Genomic DNA, 15,538 nt, shown 5'->3' on the forward strand with positions numbered 1-15,538 from the left:
TTGTGGACTGTGGATTTGAAGCCTCAATCTTGGCATTTTGGCAGTCGCCATCTTTGATTTTGGCCGTCACAATATTGGCTTTTTGCAACCAGTGTACAGAAAAGACTGTATTTGGAATGTGGAGGAGTGATGTAGAGACACTGTATACGGCTGTGGTAGCAGCCTGTCAATCACAGTAAGCCCGCCCTAAAGCATACCCTGCTTTATGGTCTATTTAGACCATAAACTCATGTTTACAGTGTTTACTGAGGGAATAAATCAAGAGAGAAGTAGAGTCATTTTCTCATAGACTTCTATACAACCAGAGGAGTCGCCCCCTGATGGATGTTAGAGATAATGCAAGTTTATGACATGAATCGGCCTCACTTTTCAGAAACAGACATATGCCTGTCAACTAATCACTGTAATCCAGTGTTGAGGGATAGACTGATAGTTTCCATCTATACCTTCTCAGTCTAAAACCTTCTGTCTTATATTACTTTGTTTTTTTGCTTTAATTCATGTTAAACTGGAATACATTTAGTTTTACAGCTTTTTTCAAGGTCGTAAATGTTGATTTTGGATTATTGGGGCACACGAGGTAATAAGTGTCGTGGGCTAATGTATCTCTCACAAATATTTGTAAAGTGTTGCATACAGAGAGTCCATTCGGCCAACTTATCACACAGATAAAACATCCACTCTGTTGCGAGAGTCTTGGCCCGCTGGTAGAACATGAGGTGAACGACCCTGAGAACACACACACATAAACGTACACACACTCATGTACTGCTGCAGTGAACTGGAAAATATTGAAGACAAGCTAAACATTTCAAATCTGTTGAGCTGCAGCAGTCGATCATATTAAAGCTGGAAAAAAACTTTTTAACAGACCTAAAATGTAACGTTAAAGACACTCTGATACAAGATTTAGATATTTAGTGTTTTTCTTTTTCTCAATAAATCCCACAAAAAGAGCCAAACCAACAGTGAATGTTTCTACTAACAAGTATTGTGTTTGTATCAAAGCCTGATGTATTTTTCTTCCTCTGTTCCATGGAGCTCCATTAAAAACACATCAGTGAGCCTCACTGTTGTTCCTTCATCACCATGAACACACACACTGTAGTTTAGTTTGACTCAATCGCACACACACACACCGTCCTGCTGCCACAAACACTCACTAGAGCACCAACTGTGGTTTCATACGCCGCTGAAAATAGTCCCTAACAAATGCATTTCCTTCTGTTTGTTTGATTAAAAATTACAGTGACCAGCTGTTTTCGAAAAAAAAAAAAAATCTAAATTAAACTGTATATTTATGTTTATCTAATCTTTAAAAAAAAAAATACATGGGATTTGTTGACCATAAGAAAAAACATAGAAAATATCCTTAGACAAACGTGTTAACAGGTTCCTTTTTCTTTTTTGTAAATCATCATCCTTTATTATTGGTTTTATTTTGTCCCCTTGTGAGTAATTTGACCCCTGAGTGTCTTCTGAATGGCCTCTTCTCTACTTATTCACACAGTAGTATCAAAAATAGGCTTTACCATGTGGTTATTTAATGTTCTAGATTATTATTTATTGAACTACAAGAATTGTGATCTATATCATTATCGAGAAATGACCTTATTATAAAATGTTTTGGCCGTATCGCCCCATTTTACCTGCTTTAAACAGAACAACAAGACCAAAATGTTTGAAGTTTTTCTGATGTTTGGTTTGTTCTCTCTTCCAGATCTCCAGAAAAGATTTCGATGGCTTCAAGACGCTCTTCCACAGATTCCTGCAGGTCAAAGGTCCCGCGGTCGACTGGGCCAAGATCAACCGGCCGCCGGAGGACTCGGTAAGCAGCAGACAGAAACAGGTCACACTGTTTAACCAGAGGCCATCGGTCTCGTGTTGCACCTCTCTGTGCTGTGATCCAAGGTCAGTGCTCATACTGAGTGTTAACCGACTGTGCAGAACATCCGGCTGCTTTGTCGTAGATCCAACTCGCCGCATAAAGAATGAACTGGTGGTTGGCTTGTTACCTAACAACATGTAAATCAGACAGCTTTGGAGTGGAGGGAAGGTGTGTTTCTTCTCTTTTGTTGGAGCTGGACAAGAGTTTGAAACTGTATTTATTGTCGACACATAAGGGGTTAACGACGAGATAGATATTGAGAAAAAACTTAAAATACGTGCATTCAGCTGTCTTTGTACAAGTGAAGGAATATGCAAGTACTTTATTTTCACAGAATATGCTGAACTACTTTAAGTGCTACATTTAGAAACAATAAGCGACAGAGAAAGAGTTTTGCTTCATTTGGTTTTATGGGCCAAGGTGAAGTTTGAACAAATGAGGGGATAGTGCAAAGACAGGAAGCATCAGTAACAAACAAAAAAAGCTAGGCCTATAATAAATAATTATACAGTTAAAAAGCGAAATGTAACTGTACGGCTGAACCCACATTATCCGTTGTAAAATATTGATATTGAAGAGTTTCTTTGATATTGCAGATGAGTGAATTGTCAGTTTCTACTGAAGCAGTGTTGATGCAGGGAAGGAAGGAGCTCTGGTTCCTCTCCTTCACACACCACGAGTGAAGCAGCCCGTCACTGAAGAAGCTGTTTACATAGTCTGCATGCTTTCTTAATTTAGACTTCATGGGGCAAGATTTAAAATGCGCTTTTTGTCGTCCCTTGTGTAGTTTCACCATGTCAGACCTACGTCGGTGACATCTGCCGTCGGATCATAATTACGTAGTTTAGTGAAAGTGGAGTCAGATTCTCTGAGCACCTCAGTTTCCTTTTCCTTACTCCTTATGAATTCTCCTTCACGTCTTTCCTTGACTTCATGACGTTTTCCATCGAGGTTAAAAAAAAAGTGATTAAAAAAATGTTAGGAGGTAATTTTTTTTACTTTTCAACTGTAGCCTGAGACACAAGTACAAAATAAACGTTCCTAGTAGTAGGTTTAACTAAAAGTACAAAGTTTTAGCATCAAAATATGCTTAAAGTACCCAAAGTAAAAATATTCATTACACAGAATGGCCTCCTTTAGAGTAATATATTTTAGATTATAGGTTAATAATTATTGATACATTGATGTGTTAAATCACTGTCAAGGTGGAGCTATTTTTTATTCTGCTCTGTATCCTGTGAATATCCCCCCGGAATCAATACATTTTTTATCTTAATCTATAATATTACATCCTATTTTATTTGTTAAATATATTTTGTATTATTAATCCAGACATGCAAAGTTACTAAAGTTTTAAATAAATATATAGTAAAATAAAAACTACAGTTTTTCTCTCTAAATTGTAGTGATGCAAAAGTATAAAGTAGCACAAAATGTATATTGTCAAGTGAAGAACAAGTACCTCAAAATTGTACTTAGGTACTGTACTTGAGTAAATATACTCAGTTACTTAAAGTCTGAGTGAAATGTGAACCTTTACGGGCCTGTGTATTGATTTATTGAGTTTCAAAATAAAGGAGATTTTTTTCCCACCATCGCTCCCAAAACAAAGTGAAAGAAAGAAAGAACACAGTTATTGTTTGGAATATAATCAAAGCAGTTCATCTAGAGTCGTGGTGATGCCATGAATGAGTGAAATGTACACCAAAGAGATCAAGACAGCCATTAACTTGCTTCTTCAAGTGTAAATCCAACTCTAGACTAAACATGTCCTGGATGTAAATGGAAGCACGGAGAAGAAATTTATCCGTCTGATCATCTGAGGAGCAAAAACAATTTGGGACTGTTCCTGCTTCAGAGACAAGCTAACGTAACCAGATCTGAGGACGGAGAACATTCAGGCTACAGCCAACTATTTATCGTCATGGTGACATTTCACACACACACACACACACACACACACACACACACACACACACACACACACACACACACACACACACACACACACACACACACACACACACACACACTCTCTGTCCACCGCTCGGTGTTCCCTAAATACCCGAGTACAGTGAAGGTTAGGACTAAGAATAGTTTTGACCGCCGCAGCATTCGACGGTCAGCTTTTATGGCGGTGAGGTCAGACAGACGGTGACATTTGTCTCCTGTTGGACTCCGCACGCTGCTGGACACCCACTTGTCTTCATGTCCACCCCTCCATCCCCCCCCTCACCCCCTTATTACCTCACCCCCTTATTACCTCACCCCCTCACCCCTCCAGTGTTACCCACACGGTCCCAACATCAGCTGTTAACAATGACCAGATCCAACAGGACAGCGTTATCGTCATGAAGGCAAATCACAGGATATGAAACATGATACAGTGCTCTTATGCAACACACACACACACACACACACACACACACACACACACACACACACACACACACACACACACACACACACACACACACACACACACACACACACACACACACAAAGGCGGATTGAATTCACAACAAATGAGAAGCTTAATTACAAAGTAAAAGCACTTTAGTATCTAACCAGAAGTGCAAAAAAACAGTGAAGTGCAGAGTACAAATATTTAGAACAAACAGTAAGGAGTAGATTTATGAATGAACTTCAATACAGTATATAGAGCAGTAATAGTGATAGTTAGTGATACATTATACATTACATACTGCATAAATAGCTGTGGGTATGACTACGGTGTATGCTCTGTAGATCACATATAAACTGTATACTGTATGTATAAATATATATTTATACATAGTAGATTGGATGACCGCTACTCGAGATATGCAAAGGACATGCACACAGGCAGACAGACAGGCAGACAGGCAGGCAGGCAGGCAGGCAGGCAGAGAGACAGACAGACAGGCAGACAGGCAGACAGAGAGACAGACAGAGAGACAGACACCTTGCTTTATACTTCAATTTTGATTATGCTAATATTTTCTCACTTTCATTCAGTATAAAATGAATAAAGTGTGAAGAAATGCAGGAATTTAACTTGTAACAGAGTATTTCTGCAGTGCAGTATTACTATTACTGAAGTAACAGATCTGAGTACTTCGAATGATTTTCCTTTTTCTGATATTTGAATGAAATAGAAGTACCTAATAAATCTTTAATACATTTTTAATTTTTACATTTTTAAGAAATTGTTTACCCAAATAAAAATAAAAAAATCTTCTCTTTTACCTTAATGATGTGTAGACATGTAGATCGTTTTGAAATCATTGGACTGAGTTCTCTGCTTCAATCCGAGGGAGTTTTTTTATTTTATTTTAAGAAAGTTTATTAGAAATTGGAAAAATAAGCTGAAATTAAGAAATTCCATTAATTTACAGGATTTGTTTTATTTTGCCGTTGACGAACACTGTTGTTATTGGATGGAGAATGAACAAGTTAATTCACAGTGCTGCTGTAGTAAAGTCTTGATTATATCACACACACACACACACACACACACACACACACACACACACACACACACACACACACACACACACACACACACACACACACACACACACACACACACAGTGTCCATAAATACACTTGTCATGTGCTGGTGTTGAGCTCTTAAAGGTCAGGTCTGCTGCTCTGGACCGGATTAAGTCAAACTGTTTACTGATTTATTTGTTTTATTTCCTCCTCTGTCATCAGATCTGGTTCTGGTAGCTTGTTTCTGAAGCATGAAACTCATTCTTTAATAGCTTAATCATTAAAAGTCCCACTTTAAAGAAGAGTCCCTTTCATCTCTGTGCATCCAGTATAGAGAACCAGGGCCTGTTTAGCCCAGCGTAGCACTGTCCTTTAATTATACTTCATCAAGCCATTTATTCATTAAAAAAACTTTTATTAATAACGAATGAACTCCAATACAAGAGTGCTGCATTCAACCTTCCCTTCACAGATGTTTATAATGTTCTGTTTTTGGTGTTTTTTTGGGGTGTTGATTTAACTTTCTGGACATAATTAGTGCTGCTGTCAAATTTTTTGTTTCTATTATTTATTCCAACATAGTTCTGCAAGGACGAAATCATTTTTGTAGGCCAATCGGGAGGTTAGCATTGCATGCTCATATTTGTAGATATGTTTATTCTAGTGTCTAAATATTTTTTTCTCAAGGCATTTAAATGTTCTGAGACTTTTGTCAAAGCCCTCTGACTGATTTCAGCTCCAACTGTGTCTGTTTTTTAGACTATTTCAGTCTGTACATTTATTTATTTATTTATCCTTCGATCCATTCTTAGTTTAGATTATATGGAGTCATTGGAGGCTTCGTTGTTCACGTTTAAATACGTGAAGTTACGGGTTGTGATCACTTTTCAAAGTAAAACAAGGTTCCTGAAGTCTTGACTTAACATAAAAACTCTTCCATGTTTAAACTATCTGATGATAAAGTTGATAAATAAACAGCTAGTTCATCTCTCTGAGGTTGATAATCAGAGTAAAACCAGGTTGTCTCGTCTTCTAACAGCTGACGTGTAAAACAAACTGTTTGCTTTCAGTCGGCCATCAACCTTAACCTCAGTCTGTTCCCGTTTACCTGCAGAGTTACAGTGTTTCAGTTCATACTGTCAGTTACCCTCTGAGGTCAGGGTTAAACATATATGTAGTAATTCAATTCACAAGAGTGCTTCCACTCAAATGGCTTTCCTTAATAAAGTCTATCTTATATTTAGTTCCCAAAGCTCTCTTTGTTTAGCAGTGCAGTAACTTCTGGTGCAAAAGCTTTGCTACATCATTCATTTGGTTTTAAAACTGCCAGAAGCCACAAGCAAATATTCATTTTATAAAACTGCAGCACAGATAAATTTAAACCTGCTCTGTGCATGTTTTTGCAGGTGTGGATGAGTACAATGTGACACTTAGTGGACAAACTCATGAGTGCACGAACATTTTAAGGAGTTAGTTAGTATAAAAAATAGTGAGGGAGAAGGCAACAAAAATAATCTTAATATTTAAAATATACAGTGGTTAGAAATGCAGACACAGCAGACAGAAAACAATCCTTCTAAGTGATGCTTCTTTATTTGGTCTGATTAGACATCAAAACATTTTATTTGTGTCCAAATATGACAATAAAACTAAATTTTAAATAGAGAAGTAACATGTTCAGGTAACAAAAAAGTTACTTTTATGACATTGCATGCTATAACTATTGTATAACATTTTTAATGATTTCTTTGACATACTTAACTATGACTTATTTATGACATTTTTAGAAATACCAGACTATGACCTTTTATATGACTAACTATAGTCTGACTTTTTCAGACATATTTTACTAAAACTTTCTCATGACATACTATACTATGACATGTTTATGTCTTTTTTTCGACATGCTATACTTGGACTTTATTATGACATACCATAATATGACTTTTTGATGATTTCTCATCTTGTATCACGATATCTATATAATATATAAATAAAGATATATTGCCCAGCCCCAGCAGCATCACATTAGGAAGAGGTTTTTAGTCAAAAACTGTCGTATTGTCCCTTTAAATGTGTGCGTGTCTCTGCCGTGTCTGCTCAGATCCAGCCCTACGAGAAGATCAAGACGAAGGGTCTCCCCGACAACATCTCCGCCAGCCTCAACAAGCTCGCCGTGGTCAAACTGAACGGCGGTCTGGGAACCAGTATGGGCTGTAAGGGCCCCAAGAGTCTGATCAGTGTCCGCAACGAGAACACCTTCCTGGACCTGACCGTCAAGCAGATCGAGGTAGAGTCAAAGACACAGAGACGCCACAACAAACCCCTCTGAGTCTTCAGAACCTCAGAGGTTGAACTGAACTCTTCTTCTTCTTCTTCTTTTGTTGTCGTTTTCAGCATCTGAACAAAACCTTTAACGCCGACGTGCCGCTCGTTCTCATGAACTCCTTCAACACCGACGAGGACACAAAGAAGATCCTGCAGAAATACAAACACCACCGCGTCAACATCCACACCTTCAACCAGAGCAGGTGCAGCACACACACACACACACACACACACACACACACACACACACACACACACACACACACACACACACACACACACACACACACACACAGACACAAATGGGGGAACAGGGAAGGTAAAACAACCTACCGATTATCATTATTATTAGTATTTATTATATTATTACTACATTGATTGGCTATCTCTACTTCATTATGTTCAACAAAAACAAAATGCCAGATAACATGATGATCAAACATCATGTTTTTGACCGGTGTATTTGATTTGTGTCTGCAACACATTAAGCAGTCTGTTTTCTGTTTTCTGTTTTTATCTGTCAATTTTTATGAAATAAAAGCGAAATTTGAAAGTCAGCACAAACTTACAGTAGTGACGAGGGCTGGATAAACTGTATTTCTTTTTAAAATTGTGCCTAAATGTCAGTACCAATACCAACATTCTACCTTCTTTTTTAGATTTAGTTAATTTAGAGAAATCGTCTTTTTCTGCTGCTAAACTTTCATAAATAGCTTCATATTATTAAAGAAACCAAACCTTTCAAATGTTTAAAGTCCAAACAGAAGCAGCCGTTCATGAAAATAACTTGGAACCTTTGGATAAAAATGTTTTAATGAATAAGTAACTTTCTGATCAAAGAGCAAGTAAAGATGATCATGAATTTACATTTAAGACTTTTTCAATACTGAGTGCTATGATCACATTTTGGTTGGTACCCAAGAGGTTTTGAGGTTTGATCCCCAGCTCTGTTAGTGACCAAAAAAAGGTAAATTTGAAAGGAATCTGAGCTTGAACAACTTTTTATTTTCATTAAATTGTTATCTAAAAAAGTTTCCTTTGCAAACACACAAATGCACATTTCTGTTTTGTCAAATTTTGATGCAACATAAAACAGACTTTCCTTGAAGTTTGACATCATTGATCGTTTGCAGGTATCCGAGGATCAACAAGGAGTCGCTGCTGCCGATCGCCCAAAACATGGGGATGAGCGGTGACAACGGGGAGGCCTGGTACCCGCCGGGTCACGGAGACGTCTACGCCAGCTTCTCCAACTGCGGGCTGCTGGACAAACTCATCGCCGAGGGGAAGGAGTACATCTTCGTGTCCAACATCGACAACCTGGGCGCCACCGTCGACCTCTTCATCCTCCACCACCTGATGAGCCAGCCGGCCGACAGGCGCTGCGAGTTCATCATGGAGGTCACCGACAAGACCAGAGCTGACGTCAAGGTGGGTTCAGGTTTTATTGTCTGTGTGATGATCTCGTCGAGGCGTGGCGAGGTTCTGCTCGGCCTCTCATCACTTCCTGTTTCCTCCTCCCTGCAGGGCGGTACGCTGATCCAGTACGAGGATCGCCTGAGGCTGCTGGAGATCGCTCAGGTACCGAAGGCCCACGTCGACGAGTTCAAGTCCGTCACCAAGTTCAAGATCTTCAACACCAACAACCTGTGGATCTCGCTGCCCGCCATCAAGAGGCTGCAGGAGAAGAACGCCATGGACCTGGAGATCATCGTCAACCCCAAGGTGACGGAGACTTTACTCATGAATTCATTCATATATTTACAGCCATGAGGCCTTAAGGCTGTTTACACATGACTGCTGTCACTGTGGATGAAGTGGGTAAACCTTTATTTTACTCCATCATTTCCTAATCATTTTCCACAAAGTTCCCTTTAAAATCTAATTGGCAACTTTTATGTAAAATACAGTTTTTAGTGATACACATCCAATTAATGAACTCCAGTCAACAGCAGGTCAGCCGGACATTTAAATAAGTAAAATTTGTCGGCTGTCAATTAGACAAATCTATGGCAAATAGATCTTATGAAAACAAAGTAATGAATCAATTAATAATATATCTTTCTTTCAAGAAAAAAACTGAAATGTTGCTATATGCAACTATAATGTAGCTATAGATTTAGTTTGTCCCAAGAAACTTCTGAGGAAATCATAGGAAAAATACATGAAGTGTACCTGTAAAATAAATAATTACAGGAATGCACAACTTCGCTTTTTTTATGGATTTAATATTTCAAAGCTCTGACCATATCAAACCTAACACACATTATGATAATGCACTTATGCAGGAAAAACTAAGAACAGTTCTGACTTTTTAATGTAAATTTATTTTTTACAGTCAAGTAAATCAAAAAGCTTCACAAACAAACTTTGTCTTTCATAGAGCATTTTGTGGCAGAATTTTTATTACATAAGACACATGACAAAAGGCATAAAGTAAATTCTAGCTGTGCTACTTGCGTGTGGGTGAGGGACGTTTTTCAATATTTTGAGTTTTTGAAAACAGTTTCCTCTGTCACTGATACGCTGAATAAGGAAAATAACCTCATACAACCCCACTCCAAAAAGTCCAAACTATCCCTTTAATGTGGGATTTATTCATATATATAAAAGAATGACCATCACCGAACCCTGAAAAAGACGTTATCCTGTGTCACATTACCTCACTTGCAGCCTGTGATTTGTTGTGTAGAGTCTTATAATTAGATTGTATTTAATGTGACAGGGGGTACGTTTGCAGTTAAGCCTGAAAATGTTCAGATTTGAAAAAACTTTCTCTGTGTCACAGGCTAAATGTAAGAAGACTGAGTTGATGCTGTCGTTTCCTGCTCTAACATTAACACATGTATTTCTCTCCAGACGTTGGACGGCGGTTTGAACGTCATCCAGCTGGAGACGGCCGTGGGCGCCGCCATCAAGAGCTTCAACAACGCCATGGGCGTGAACGTCCCCCGCAGCCGCTTCCTGCCGGTGAAGACGTCGTCCGACCTGCTGCTGGTGATGTCCAACCTGTACAGCATGGACGCCGGCTCGCTCACCATGAGCAAGAAGAGAGAGTTTCCCTCCACGCCGCACGTCAAGCTGGGCAGCTCCTTCACCAAGGTCAGCAACGACTGGACGACACGAGCAGGGAAACATTTAAATACATGTTTGTTTTACTTCTTTATACAGAAGCCAAGAGCAGACATCTGATTGTCATAAGATCAGGAGTTCATAATTAAATCTAATGATAACAGTCATTATTTTCTGTTATTTTATTAGAAATATTGAATGTTAAGTTTCTTGAGATGAATATCTTGTTATCTTAATCTCGCACTCTTTGTTTTCTCGTGATATTGGCTTTATTTACTCATTATTTTAAGAAACCAAAGTCATTTTTTCATGATAATGGAATCATTTTCTTGTTATCTTGAGAAAACTTATTTAGTTTTTTTTTTACCTGGAGATAGCAAGATAATTATCAGGTAAAATAACAGGATATTAAAAAAAAAGATTAGTTCCCTGGGATAAAAATTCCTCTTTTCTCACCTTATTATTATTCTCATGTTGTAGCCTCTGTTTTCTTGTAATAATGGTTTCATTATTTCAAGAAGGCAAAGTCCTTTGTTCATTTTTTTCGATTTCTTAAAAAAACAAAAAGGTTGTTTTATCCTTTTATCATTCGAAAACAAAAACCTTTGAGATAACAAGATAATTATCAGGTAAGAGAACAGGATATTTATCGGAAGAAAAATATTTCTTGAACTAAACAAGTTCTCTTACCTGATAATTACCTTATTATCTTTATTTAGCAACAATAGTTTCATTGTTTCGTTATTTCAGGAGGCAAAGTTTTTCATCATATTGGAATAATGTTCTGGTTTATTCTTGTTATCAAGCGAAAACAAATGTTAACAACGAGATAACAAGATAATTATATCATCTCAGATAACAGAATATTTGTCTACCTTTTAATTTCTTATGATAACGAGTGAATAGTTCCACCATAACCTCGATTACTTAAAATAATATGGCTTAAATATTGCAGTAACCGCTCACGGTTTCACTTTATCAATCTCCTCTGATAAATGATCTGATTGAAAGTCCTAACAGGTAATAATTAATGTAACGTCTACTTTAACGTTTATTATATCAAAGTAGTTTAAGGGTTTTCTTAATACTGCTCCAGAGTGTTGACGTGTTGGAACATGTTTTATTTGTTTGTGCTGATCATAAATAAATAAGAAGAACTATTTCCAGACTTTGACATTTAACTCAGTTATATTGTTGCTGTTTGTTCTGCAGGTTCAGGAGTTTCTGTCCAGGTTTGAAAGCATCCCGGACATGTTGGAGCTCGACCACCTCACCGTGTCGGGAGACGTCACCTTCGGAAAAAACGTCTCTGTGAAGGTAAACAACATTTAATGCTGCACTTCTAATTGTTGGTATAAAAAAGAAGTCTACATTTTAGATAAAGATTAGCGATTTGAGTGTTCTTACAGGAGAGCAGCTAAGCCTTTACTCAAAGTTCACAATTTCTGACAATTCGTCTTTGTTATCTGACCTTTTAAAAAATTTGTAAGCCATGATTGATAAGCTTAAGAAAAAACATGTGATGCATATTGGTCAGGTAATGACGTTCTTTCCAAATTCACATCCTCCTTTTTAAAGCCATCTCTTCCACCAAGATCTATTTGTTTACTGTCAAAATGAGTCATAGTACTGTATGTCGAAAAAAGTAGATAAAAGTCATAAAAAAGTCATAGTATAGTAATGTGATATTAAAGTCATAAAAAGAAGTGATAGTATAGTAAAGTTTTAAAAAAAGTCATAGTATAGTATGTCGAAAAAAGTCATAGTATAGTATGTTGAAAAAATTCATAAAAGTAATATTAAACTAAATTCATAGTATAGTATGTCGAAAAAAAGTCATAGTATGTCGAAAAAAGTCATAGTATAGTATGTCGAAAAAAAGTAAAAGAAAGTTCATAGTATAGTATGTCGAAAAAATGTAAAAAAAAATTCATAGTATAGTATGTCGAAAAAATTTAAAAAAAAAAAGTCATAGTATAGTATGTCGAAAAAAATGTAAAAAAAAAAAGTCATAAAAGTCATAGTATAGTATGTCGAATAAAGTCATAGTATAGTATGTCGAATAAAGTCATAGTATAGTATGTCGAAAAAAGTCATAGTATAGTGTCGAAAAAATGTAAAAAAAAAAGTCATAGTATAGTATGTTGAAAAAAGTCATAAAAGTAATATTAAACTAAATTCATAGTATAGTATGTTGAAAAAAGTTATAGTATAGTATGTCGAAAAAATGTAAAAAAAAAAAGTCATAGTATAGTATGTCGAAAAAATGTAAAAAAAAAGTCATAGTATAGTATGTTGAAAAAAAGTAATAAAAGTAATATTAAACTAAATTCATAGTATAGTATGTTGAAAAAAGTCATAGTATAGTATGTCGAAAAAATGTAAAAAAGTCATAGTATAGTATGTTGAAAAAAGTCATAGTATAGTATGTTGAAAAAAGTCATAGTATAGTATGTCGAAAAAATGTAAAAAAAAAAAGTCATAGTATAGTATGTCGAAAAAATGTAAAATAAAAAGTCATAGTATGTCGAAAAAAAAAAAAAAAAGGTCATAGTATAGTATGTCGAAAAAAGTCATAGTATAGTATGTCGAAAAGTCATAAAAAAGTCATAGTACAGTATGTTGAAAAAAGTCATAAAAGTCATAGTATAGTATGTTGAAAAAAGGTAAAAAGGTCATAGTATAGTATGTCGAAAAAATGTAAAAAAAAAAAAAAAGTCATAGTATAGTATGTCGAAAAAATGTAAAAAAAAAAGTCATAGTATAGTATGTCGAAAAAATGTAAAAAAAAAAGTCATAGTATGTCGAAAAAAGTCATAAAAGTAATATTAAACTAAATTCATAGTATAGTATGTCGAAAAAAGTCATAGTATAGTATGTTGAAAAAATGTAAAAAAAAAAAGTCATAGTATAGTATGTTGAAAAAATGTAAAAAAAAAAAGTCATAGTATAGTATGTTGAAAAAAAGTCATAAAAGTAATATTAAACTAAATTCATCGTATAGTATGTTGAAAAAAGTTATAGTATAGTATGTCGAAAAAATGTAAAAAAAAAGTCATAGTATAGTATGTCGAAAAAATGTAAAAAGGTCATAGTATAGTATGTTGAAAAAAGTCATAAAAAAGTCATAGTATGTATGTTGAAAAAAAAGTCATAGTATAGTATGTTGAAAAAAGTCATAAAAAAGTCATAGTATAGTATGTTGAAAAAAGTCATAGTATAGTATGTCGAAAAAATGTAAAAAAAAAGTCATAGTATAGTATGTTGAAAAAAGGTAAAAAGGTCATAGTATAGTATGTCGAAAAAAGTCATAGTATAGTATGTCGAATAAATGTAAAAAAAAAGTCATAGTATAGTATGTTGAAAAAAGGTAAAAAGGTCATAGTATAGTATGTCGAAAAAAGTCATAAAAAATTCATAGTATAGTATGTTGAAAAAAGTTATAGTATAGTATGTCGAAAAAATGTAAAAAAAAAAGTCATAGTATAGTATGTCGAAAAAATGTAAAAAGGTCATAGTATAGTATGTCGAAAAAAGTCATAAAAAAGTCATAGTATAGTATGTTGAAAAAAGTCATAAAAGTCATAGTATAGTATGTTGAAAAAAGTCATAGTATAGTATGTTGATAAAAGTCATAGTATAGTATGTCAAAAAAGAAAAAAAAAATGTAAAAAGTCATAGTATAGTATGTCGAAAAAAGTCATAGTATAGTATGTCAAAAAAATAGTATAGTATGTCAAAAAAAGTCATAGTATAGTATGTCGAAAAAATGTAAAAAAAAAAGTCATAGTATGTTGAAAAAAGTCATAGTATAGTATGTTGAAAAAAGTCATAGTATAGTATGTCGAAAAAATTTAATAAAAAAGTCATAGTATAGTATGTCGAAAAAATGTAAAAAAAAAAGTCATAGTATAGTATGTTGAAAAAAGTCATAAAAGTAATATTAAACTAAAGTCATAGTATAGTATGTTGAAAAAAGTCATAAAAGTATATTAAACTAAATTCATCGTATAGTATGTTGAAAAAAGTTATATAGTATAGTATAGTATAGTATGTTGAAAAAAAGTCATAAAAAAGTCAAAAATGTTGAAAAAAGTCATAGTATAGTATGTTGAAAAAATGTCATAAAAAAAGTCATAGTATAGTATGTTGAAAAAAGTAAAAAAAAAGTCATAGTATAATGTCGAAAAAAGTCATAAAAGTAATATTAAACTAAATAATATGTTGAAAAAAGTCATAGTATAGTATGTCGAAAAAAGTCATAAAAAAAAAGGTCATAGTATAGTATGTTGAAAAAAGTCATAGTATAGTATGTTGTAAAAAAAGTCATAATATAGTATGTTGAAAAAAGTCATAGTATAGTATGTTGAAAAAAAAGTCATAGTAAAAAAAAAGTCATAGTATAGTATGTCGAATAAATGTAAAAAAAAAGTCATAGTATAGTATGTCGTCAAAAATGTAAAAAAAAAAAGTCATAGTATAGTATGTTGAAAAAAGGTAAAAAGGTCATAGTATAGTATGTCGAAAAAAGTCATAAAAGTAATATTAAACTAAATTCATAGTATAATATGTTGAAAAAAGTTATAGTATAGTATGTCGAAAAATGTAAAAAAAAAAGTCATAGTATAGTATGTCGAAAAAATGTAAAAAAGTCATAGTATAGTATGTCGAAAAAAGTCATAAAAAAGTCATAGTATAGTATGTTGAAAAAAAGTCATAAAAGTCATAGTATAGTATGTTGAAAAAAGTCATAGTATAGTATGTTGATAAAAGTCA

The 15,538-nt window shown here is 34.6% G+C and overlaps 1 protein-coding gene across 2 annotated transcripts in view; it reads left to right on the top strand.

The window, feature by feature from the left end:
• The window catches only part of LOC129096380 (UTP--glucose-1-phosphate uridylyltransferase-like), a 29,816-nt gene that overhangs the window by 4,964 nt on the left and 9,314 nt on the right, over nt 1-15,538 (top strand). For both annotated transcript variants that reach the window (XM_054605147.1, XM_054605146.1), the window contains exons 3-9: nt 1,721-1,828; nt 7,467-7,652; nt 7,760-7,893; nt 8,824-9,121; nt 9,218-9,415; nt 10,550-10,792; nt 11,975-12,079. In XM_054605147.1, the coding sequence (XP_054461122.1) occupies nt 1,721-1,828; nt 7,467-7,652; nt 7,760-7,893; nt 8,824-9,121; nt 9,218-9,415; nt 10,550-10,792; nt 11,975-12,079 (1,272 nt within the window). The remainder of the gene's footprint in view (nt 1-1,720; nt 1,829-7,466; nt 7,653-7,759; nt 7,894-8,823; nt 9,122-9,217; nt 9,416-10,549; nt 10,793-11,974; nt 12,080-15,538) is intronic.

This window comes from Anoplopoma fimbria, chromosome 9, assembly GCF_027596085.1.
Source record: "Anoplopoma fimbria isolate UVic2021 breed Golden Eagle Sablefish chromosome 9, Afim_UVic_2022, whole genome shotgun sequence".
Lineage (NCBI taxonomy): Eukaryota > Metazoa > Chordata > Actinopteri > Perciformes > Anoplopomatidae > Anoplopoma > Anoplopoma fimbria.